At 16.2% G+C, this 10,819-nt stretch overlaps 4 protein-coding genes across 4 annotated transcripts in view; 2 read left to right on the top strand and 2 right to left on the bottom strand.

The window, feature by feature from the left end:
- Positions 1-1,988: 1,988 nt before the first annotated feature.
- PADL01_0619900 (nascent polypeptide associated complex alpha chain, putative) lies at positions 1,989-2,794 on the top strand (the record flags this gene model as incomplete). Its single annotated transcript, XM_028680933.1, has 3 exons — positions 1,989-2,298; positions 2,431-2,538; positions 2,658-2,794. The coding sequence occupies 3 exons, from the start codon at positions 1,989-1,991 to the stop codon at positions 2,792-2,794; spliced, it is 555 nt and encodes a 184-aa protein (XP_028537361.1).
- A 512-nt stretch (positions 2,795-3,306) lies between these two features.
- On the bottom strand, positions 3,307-5,724 carry PADL01_0620000 (signal recognition particle subunit SRP68, putative; the record flags this gene model as incomplete). The annotated part of the gene is made up of 1 exon (XM_028680934.1): positions 3,307-5,724. The coding sequence occupies one exon, from the start codon at positions 5,722-5,724 to the stop codon at positions 3,307-3,309; it is 2,418 nt and encodes an 805-aa protein (XP_028537362.1).
- Positions 5,725-6,820: 1,096 nt separating this feature from the next.
- PADL01_0620100 (conserved Plasmodium protein, unknown function) lies at positions 6,821-7,743 on the top strand (the record flags this gene model as incomplete). The annotated part of the gene is made up of 3 exons (XM_028680935.1): positions 6,821-7,049; positions 7,162-7,315; positions 7,491-7,743. The coding sequence occupies 3 exons, from the start codon at positions 6,821-6,823 to the stop codon at positions 7,741-7,743; spliced, it is 636 nt and encodes a 211-aa protein (XP_028537363.1).
- Positions 7,744-8,047: 304 nt separating this feature from the next.
- Positions 8,048-10,819, bottom strand: part of PADL01_0620200 (conserved Plasmodium protein, unknown function) — a gene marked incomplete at both ends in the record, with an annotated part of 4,227 nt that continues 1,455 nt past the window's right edge. The window contains one exon of the mRNA XM_028680936.1: positions 8,048-10,819. This exon is cut by the window's right edge and continues 1,455 nt beyond it. Within this exon, the coding sequence (XP_028537364.1) occupies positions 8,048-10,819 (2,772 nt within the window).

Raw genomic sequence — 10,819 nt, forward strand, 5'->3', positions numbered from 1 at the left:
ACTAATAAATAACACACTAACATAAAACATTATAATAATATATTAAAGTACTATTATTACATAAATGCATTTAATTTTATTTTATTTTTTTATAATTTTAACAATTTGTTTATTTTTTAAACTTATAAATAATATAATTTGTATTTAAAATTTTAAATTAAAAAGATTATAATAATTATATTTTTATAAAATATATAAATGATAATATTATAAGGGGTGACGCTTAAATATTATAAATATATATATATATATATATATATAATATTTTTATGTATTTATAATATATATGTGTATTTCTTCTATATATAATATAAAGGTATAAAACATTTGAATTCTTCCAAAATATAGAATAAAAAATAAATAAATGAATAAAAATAAAAATATTCTCTTTTTATTATAATATAATGAAATATAATACCATTTACAAGGACAAAGTATTACATATATATATATACTTTGAATAATATAAAAGTTTTAAAAAAAAAATATTGTGTAAAAAAAATTAATTATAATTAATAAATAAAAATAAATAATTAAAAAAGCTTATAAATATTAAAATATATAAAAGTATATTTTTATACTTAATATCATTAATTTGTAAATACAAAATTTTAATATTATATTTTTATTTTTTAATTCTATTACACTTTATGATGATTTTATATGTAATAATGTTTCCATAATATAATATTATATATATATAATATAATATATTAAAAATATAAATATTTTATTTTTATTTGATTAAAAATTTATAAGAGGCTTTTTTTTTCATTATTTGGGTAATTTTTTTTTTTTTTTTTTTTACTTTTTCCTCCATCTATATATATATATATAATATATATATTTTAAACTTTAAAAGAACATATTTAAATATAGATATAATAACAATACTTACATAAAGTAAATAATACAACGTACTATATATATATAGATATATTATATATATATAATATATATATATATTTAAAAATTATTAATTCATAAGTGCATTTAGGATTAATATTTGTATTTATATATAAAAAATTAACATATATTATTTACAAGATTGGAATAACATATATAATATTATATATATATATATATATATATATATATATGATATCATATACAATGAATGTTAATGTATAAAAGATTATCTATTTTTTATAATAATTTCAAACACTTTAAACAACAAACCTTCAAAAAATAAAAAAAAAAACTAAAATTAGTAATATATATTATATATATATATAATAATAATATTATCGTTTTATATTATTTTTGTACCACATATAATTATATAATATATATTATATATATATTTTATATAATATATAAATAAGTAATACATGTATAAACATCTTAAAATATATTTTTATACATATAAAAAAATAAGAGATATACTTATTTGTATATATATCTTTTTTGAAGTTTTATGTGATATAATATATATACTGAGAAATAAATACCCTTTTTTAAAAAAAAAAAAAAAACAAAACAGAAAAAAAAAAAAACAAAACAGAAAAAAAAAAAACATTATTTTAATAATAACATTATAAAAAAATTATTGTATATATAAATAATATATAATATATATATATATTATATTATATATAAATATATATTTTTCTATATTATGATTAGGAAATAATTTTTTTTATTTTAAAAGAAAAAATAGAAAATAAATTTTCTTGTTCACGAAAAAGAAAAATAAGTTCATATATTTTTTTTATAAACTTCGTACAAAATAAAATATATATATATATATTATATATATATATGTTATATTTAACTTTTTTGTATATTTTTGATAATATAGTTTGAAAATTAATATAATAAAATATATATTTTCTACATAAATACAAGATTAATATAATATATTTATTTTCTACATAAATACAAAAATTAATATATTCTATATATTTTTTTATATAAATACCAAAATTAATAGTATATATATATTTTGTATATAAAAATATTAAATAAAAAAAAAATATATTTTGAAAATGCAAGACGATAAAATCAATTCGAAAGATGATATATCATCAAGTTCCTCTTGTGAAGAGAATGATGAAAATAAGAATATTTTAAATCCTCCAAATCGTACAAAAATGAGTAAAGGAGAAAGAAGGGCTAGAAAAATGCTTGTTAAATTAGGTTTAAAAGCTATACCTAATGTACATAAAGTAATTATAAAGAAATCACAAAAAATGGTTTTTGCAGTTTCAAATGTAGAGGTTTATAAAGTTGAGGGAACAGATTCTTATGTTATTTTTGGAGATGCAAAAACTGATGACATAACAAATTCTATTAACAGTAATAATATATTATGTGTTTATATGTATATATATATATATGTACACCTTTTATATAATATATTAATTGTATAATATATCAATGGTCATCATATATGTATATAACATACGTATTTATATTTTTTATTTTTAGATTTCATGCCTGAAAATCTACCAAAAGATGTTGATGTTCCAGTGGAACCAGAAATTAATTTTGAAGCCGCAGATAAGGAAGAGCAAAAAGTTAAAGACTTAGATGACGGTAGGAAAAAAAAAAAAAAAAAAAAAAAAAAAAAAAAAAAAATATATATATAAATAGTAATATATATATATATATATATTTATATATACATATATATATTATTTTATTTTATTTTTTAGAAAAAGTTGCAGATGTTTCGATGGATGATGTTGAACTTATCATGTCACAAACAAAATGTAGCAGAGATATGGCCATATCTGCTTTAAGAAAAAACAACAACGATCTTGTTCAATCAATTATGGAATTAAGTGGTTAAATCTGTTTCTGTCTTTATGGATATAAATTATTTTAAATATTATATATACATATATATATATATATATATATATATATATATATATTATAATTTTCATTTTATTTTTTTTTCACTTTTTTTTTTTTTTTTTTTTTTTTTTTTTCCTTGTATATATTTATATTCTTCTTTATATAATTTAGATATTTTTCATTTTATAATTTTTTTTTTTTATTATTATATAAATTATAAGAGATTTTTATTTAATAAAAATATTTACAGTTGTATTTAAAAATTAAATATGAAGACATATGACACATAATGAAATGAATGCACATATAAATGATATAAAAATATATATATATATATATACACATTTGTGTGAAAAAAAGGAAAATAAAATCAAGTGCTCTTGCATAAAAGGATATTTTAATAAAAAAAATAAAAAATAAAAAAGAAAAAACAATACCTAATAATAATAATATATATATATATATATATATATATATTGCCTTGTTTGCTATGGTTGTCATTTATTATTTCCAGAATGAACGTAATAATCCTCTTATTAATGAACCTCTTTCTCCTCTTTGTTGGTCATGTCCTAATAAATAAGATGTACGATACATTTGAGTCATATCTATATGTAAAGGATTTAAAGATATTTGTTTCATTTTTGGAGCGAATAGAGAATTATCTAATTGGAATAATTGATTCTGTTGACATGATTTATTTTTAACTTGTAATGCATATATTGATAGATGTCTAAAATAATATTTTTCATTAATTAAAGAAATTACATCTTGTAATCTATTAAATAGAATAGATATTCTTAAAAGAGATGGACATTTAATATTATTCATATGTTCTTTTTTAATATATATATAATTTCTTGTTTTGATAACATCAAATAATACATGTGCTTCAGTATTTTTTTTATTTAATGCATAATAAAAAGCTAAACAAAATGATTTTAAATTTTTAATAATTTGTAATATATTAATAAAAATATCTTTATTTTCTATATTTCTTAATTCTTCAATATTTTGTTTTAATATATCTGCATACCTAATACCTGTATATAATATTGGCATATCATCAATTAAATCTCCAAATTTTTTTTTCTTTTTATTAAAATGAAAATTTTTTGATTCCTTATTTGTATAATATAAATCTAACAAATTTTTCATTAATATAAGAATAGTTCGTTCGATATCTACATAAAGTTTTTGTGCTAGAAAATAATTTTCTAGTAGCGTCCAAATTTTTTCTTTGAGTTTATTATAATCACCACTAGAATTATTATTGTCATTATTGTTGTTACTATTGTTACAACTATTGTTACTACTGTCACTATTATTATTATTGTTTCTGTTGTTTGCACAGGTAATTAATTCTTCATGTATCATTCGTAAGCACTCATAATAATTACAATATATGTCTCCATAAAATTTTATAATATTTTCTTTATCATACTTTTTGAAGAGATCTAAAACAATTTGTATATTATTTGATAAATCTTTTATATTATTTTCATTATATTCGATATTCATTTTATATATATAATCATCCTCAATATATTTTTTAACATTTTTTATAATATTTTGTATTTTCAAAATATTATTATTATTATTGTGTTGAACCCATTTATATTCTACATTATGTAAATTAATAATGATATCATTGTTTATATGTTGTATGTTTAGATTATAATAATTTTTATCACTTGTAGATATATTATTACAATAGGATTCATTTATATTATTATTATTATTATTGTTGTTAGTGTTGTTGATGCTTGGTATTATATTATCATTATTATGAGTATATTTAAAATCATCTTCATGTAATTTTTCATTTATATAACTTAATCTATGTTTCTTCATATTATATGAACAAGTACGTTCACATGAATTAATTACAGATAGAAAATAATCAAATGTAATATCAATGGCTTTTTCAGAATTCATCATATTATTATTATTTAAATTAGAAAAATAAGATTCATTTTGTATATTTATAGAATCATGTTCATATACAAGTGAACTTCTCTTATCATTTATATCTTGTTTATTACATTTATTATCATTTTCATTTTGATGATCTTTATTTTGATTTGTTTGTGCAAGAGCATTTAGAGATATCCTTTTTATGAGTTTAATAAATTTTAAGAATTCATCTGTTTTAGATAAACATTCTTCATATTTCTTTTTTTCAACAAGATAAGTTGCTTGAATAAATGAATTGTAACATTTAATTTGTAATTCTGTATTTTTATCTACAAATTTATTTATTGTTTGTATAAGAAAATTCATTTTGTGAACAGATTTTTTTAAACGTCTCATATAAGAAAATTTAGCTCTATATGGTTTTTTCAAATTATTTACATCTGTTTTTATTTCAAGATATCTACATCTACATGCTTCTACATCTAATAATAATAATTCTAAAAATAATTCATCCATATCATCACATTCATATATTTTAGATATATATTTACCTACTTTCTTTACATTAAATAATATTTTACTTCTTAATTTTCTTCTTCTTCTATTAATATAAACTAGAAATCGAGATATGTCTTCATTATATAATCCATGTTTTTGATATATTTTATGTAAATAAAAAAATATATCAAAGCTAATTTTTTCATTTCTTTTCTTTTTTATATATTCATCATTTTCTTTTTTTATCTTCACAAGGTTCACAAGTTTGTTTTCATTCGAATCGTTGGTGTCATCCAATTCATTTTTATCATTAAATTCGTTTTTATCATTCAATTCATTTTTATCATTCAATTCATTTTTATCATTCAATTCGTTTTTATCATTCAATTCATTCTTATCATCCAATTCATTCTTATCATTCAATTCGTTTTTATCATTCAATTCGTTTTTATCACTTCTGATATTTTCATCACTTGAAACGTTCTCAACACTAGAAGATTCATTCATTTTATATTTTATTCTTAAATAATTATTATCAAAATATGGAAACTATATAATATATATATCCACAAAAAAAAGAAAAACAAATAAAAACAATCAATATTTAAATAGCAATATTAAATATTAAATATTAAATATATATATATTTTTTTTTTTTTTTTTAAATTATTTATTTATCTTTATATTTTATTTATTATTATCATGAAAATACAGTATAAATTAATAATATAAAAAAAAAAAAAAAAAAAAAAAAAAAAAAAAAAAATTAATTGTATATTTATTTATATTAAGGTATTATATATATATATAATAATATTAAGCACTATAAAATAAAATATTATATTTTGTGTATTTTTAAATACTAATAAAGATTTATTGCAATAATTATAATTCAAGAAAAATATTTAAAATGAAATAAATAAAAAATATATGTATATGTATAAAATACATATTAATAATATATATAATATATTATATATATATATATTATTTAATGGGAATAAAATTGGATGAATTAATATTTACTCATTCGATAAATATTAAATAACTTTATATTAGTAGCAATATTTTATATATTAATAAATAAATATATACATATATATTATATATATATATATATAATATAATATTATGATAATATTTATTATATATATAAGTGCAGTAGGTGAATATTTATTACATAAAAAAATATTCATATATATATAATTATATATATATGCTTTATTTATTATATATTTATATATATATATAATATAACATATATATATATATATATATATATATAATAATTATTAAAATAAAAGAATATTTGAATTTATTATTGTAGATTTTAATAAATCCATTTTTTTTTTTTTTTTTTTCTTAAACTTTTAAGTATATCATATGAATATTTTTTAATTAATATATTTATTATATATATAATAAAATAATAACAAGGCTTTATTTTTTTATTTTGTATATATGAGAATTTTTTTTTCAGTGCAATATTTTTATTATATATATATATTACCTTCAAAAGGGACAGGAACATATACATATATATATATATATATATATATTTTATTTTATTTTATTTTTTTTTTTTTTTGTGTGATATAAAAATATGAACAATGTTTCACTTGTTCTATTCAGTATATATATTTTTTCATATATATTTGTAAGAGGTTATCAAGTTATTTATGTAGATACTATAGATGACACATCTACAAATGAATTGTTAGAAGAAGATTTATCATGCTCATGGAGATATTATTGTTCTGATTTTTTTCATGTTTGTGAAAGAGGATGTAGTTCAAAGAAGAGGTTGAAAAAGGGATACAACCTAATAAATAGTAAGACAAAAAATACAAGTAAAATAAAATATATATATATATATATATATATATATATATATATATATATCTCTATATATATATATATTTTATTTATTCCCCTTCTTTGAAGCGAGCTCATTGAAAGGAATTTGTTATTTTAATGTCGAATGTGATAATTATGACATTTATTTCGATACTGATAATTCGTTATATTTTATTTATTTCTCAAAATTATTTTTTCATATTAGTTCGGATTTTACACTATATATGAATCTTATAAAAAAGTAACCAAAAAAAAAAAAAAAAAAAAAAAAAAAAAAAATATAAATATGAATATATTTATATATATATATGTGTGTAGTATATAATAATGACCCTCCGTTTAACATACAAAATATTATGTAATTATCTTCCTATATATATATATAATATATCTTTATTTTTATTTATAATAAGAAGTGATAAAAGGTCAAAAGATGATAATTATATTAATAAAGAAAATATTGAAAAAAATTGTAACAATACGAATAATTTGCACACGTATGAACAATATAAAAAAAAGTCATTCTATGAAAAAATAAGTTACTATAAAAAATTTATAGCCAAAAAGTTTAAGAAAAATTTAATTAAGTTATTAATATTCTTTTTAATCATATATATGATTTTTATTTCTCTTTTTATATATACATATATGCGTCTAAAAAATATATAACTAAATAAAATTAAATAAAAATATATATATATATATATATATATATATTTATATATTTATATGTTGTTACGAAATAAAGTACAACTTATTATTTATTTATTTTACAAGGTTTTTATTACATAATAATCATATTAATAAATATTCCCCTTTGATAAAAATAGTAATGTGTATTATTTATAGATATTTTAATGCTCATCAAAAAAATTTACATTTTTTTAAAAATAAATTATATATATATATATATATATATATATATATATATTTTATATTAATCATATAAGAAATCCATTTAACTTACTCATTTTTACAATTTGTAAATATTAGATTTAATCAACTTACAATTTTTCTTTCTATTATTATAATTATCATCACTATATTTTTTTACATCCGATTTAGTTTTTTCTTTCATAATTATATCTTTCTTATTATTTGTATTAGTTTTCCCATACACATAACTTAAATTATTTTTATTATTATTATTATTATTATTATTATTTTTATTTATTTTTTCTTTTGTTTTATATATCTCATTATCTAATTGTTCATTTATTTTATTATATTCCTCGTAATTATTTTCTTTTTTTTTTTTATTCTCTGTAATTTCTTTTTTCTTATCCTCTTGAAAGAATTCAATGTTTTCTTTATTCATATTATTATATTCCTTTGCACTTTCATTTATACATTCATTTGCTGCTTCCAAATATTCTGGAGAGAAAGAAAAATTTTTGTTTATGTTATAATCTTCATATAATTTTTTATTAGATGTTAGGAAGTTATCTTTATATTCTACATAATTTTTTTTTTTTATTTCCTTTTCCACATGATTGTTTTTTTTAGTATGTATCTCATTAGTTGTTGAATTTTTATGATCATCCATATCTTTTTTCCAGTTTGTTTTATTATCTATATTGTTATTAAAATGTTGTATATATGTTTTGTCTTCAAAATTTATCTCTTCATTGTTAGATGATATAAAGTAATAAGGATATGAAGGGTTATTATGTTGCATATATTTATGAATATCATCTGTATTATTATCATATTTATGAATATCATCTGTATTATTATCATATTTATGAATATCATCTGTATTATTATCATATTTATGAATATCATCTATATTATTATCATATTTATGAATATCATCAACATTATTATCATACTTATGAATATCATCATCCATATTATTATCGTATTTATTATTTTCCACTTCCTTTTTAAAAAAATCAAAGTAATTTTCATTCTCATTGTTGTAATTTTTTATCTCTTCCACTTGATCGTTTAAACTTATTAAATTATTGGTAATCTGATTTTTTGATTGATTTATTAAGTTGCAACCATCATAATAATTTTGAAGATTATCATATTTTGAAGATGAATTACTATTGTTTGTAATATTTTTGTTTACATTATGATCATATTGTATAGACAATATATTATCTTTCCTATGCTGATTATTTTTAAAAAACAAAATATCATGTTCTTTTTTTTTTTCATCTTCTTTTTTTTTTTCATTTTCATTTAAATATATTTTTTCTTGTTTGTATATATAAGGTTTATTAATAATTTTATTATATTTATCGATGATATGCATATAAAAATTTTGGAAAGAGTGTTTATTATAATTTGTAGTATAAAAGATATTTTTTTCTTGATCATAAAATTTGTGTATGTCTTTAATATCATCATAATCTTTGATAATATTATATATAAAAAGTGATTGTTTTTTTGCATATTCATATATGAAAAGATCATTATCATTAATTTTTTCCATATGGATTTGATCACATGAAATATTATTATTTTGTAGATCTTTATGAATAGAAATAGAATTATTAGGATATATATGATTATAACCACAATTATAATTATTATTATAATTATTATTATAATTATTATTATTATTATATTTATTTATATTTTTAAAATTATTCGTTAGATCCTTTTTATTTACATTCTGGAATCTAAAAATGAATGGCTTAATATAATTTACAAAATAATTCTTCTCATCCCTACAAAAATTATTATTATTATCATCATCATTATTATTATTATTATTATTATTATTTTTTATGTTTTCATCATTTATATCAATATTTTTCTGATTAGACTTGCAGGATGTGTATGAAAAAGTAAAATAATTTTTTTGATTTCTTTCATCCTTTATTTCAACAGATTTGAGATGATCAATAAAAAGTGGAGATACATTTATTTTAATATTCATGAGAGAACATAAATGGATACAAATACTTTCCATAATAGATAGTAGATGTAGCATAAACTTCAATTTTAATAATTCATTTTTTTCTATAAAATCTAAAAACTGAACATCTTTATATGAAGGTAAGAGATATAAAGGAATTAAATCAAGAGGACATTTTATATATATATAATTATTATATAAAAAATGAAAAATATTAATTGCTTTATATTGTTGTGAATTATTTGTTATTATATTGTTTTCATTATTATATACTAATTCGTTATTATGATTAAAAAAAAATTTGAAATACATATTATTTATAATATAAGATCCTTGTGATTTATTATTATGATAATTATTATTTTCATCACTCTCTATAATTTTTTGTATTTTAATTTTTTGGATATAATTATTTTCATTTATTATATGAGCAATATAATTATCAATATTGTCATTATATAAACTTACATAGATAGGTGTAAAATTATTATGTTGTATATTTTCTTTTTGATGATTGATTTTATTAGGATAATAATGAATACCATGTATACATTTTTTTATAGAAATATAAAAATATTTTTCTTTAGATGAAGTAATATCTTTTGATTGTATTAAATATAATGTATCAGGTAAAAACTTTTCTTTCTCATATATCTTTTTATTTTTTGATTTAATAAGAATTAATCTTTTATTAATAATTTCATCTTCTATATTGATTAAAGGTATGAAAGCATAATAACATCTAATTTTTGTTCTTGAATTTTTTGTTGATCCACCTGAATGGTCAGAACTAGATGAATTACAATGAATTTTATTTATGTTATTATAAATATGTTTGTTCAATATATTATTCATATTCTTCTTATTCTTATT

This window comes from Plasmodium sp. gorilla clade G2 (assembly GCF_900097015.1).
Source record: "Plasmodium sp. gorilla clade G2 genome assembly, chromosome: 6".
NCBI classification, from domain to species: Eukaryota; Apicomplexa; class Aconoidasida; order Haemosporida; family Plasmodiidae; genus Plasmodium; species Plasmodium adleri (nom. inval.).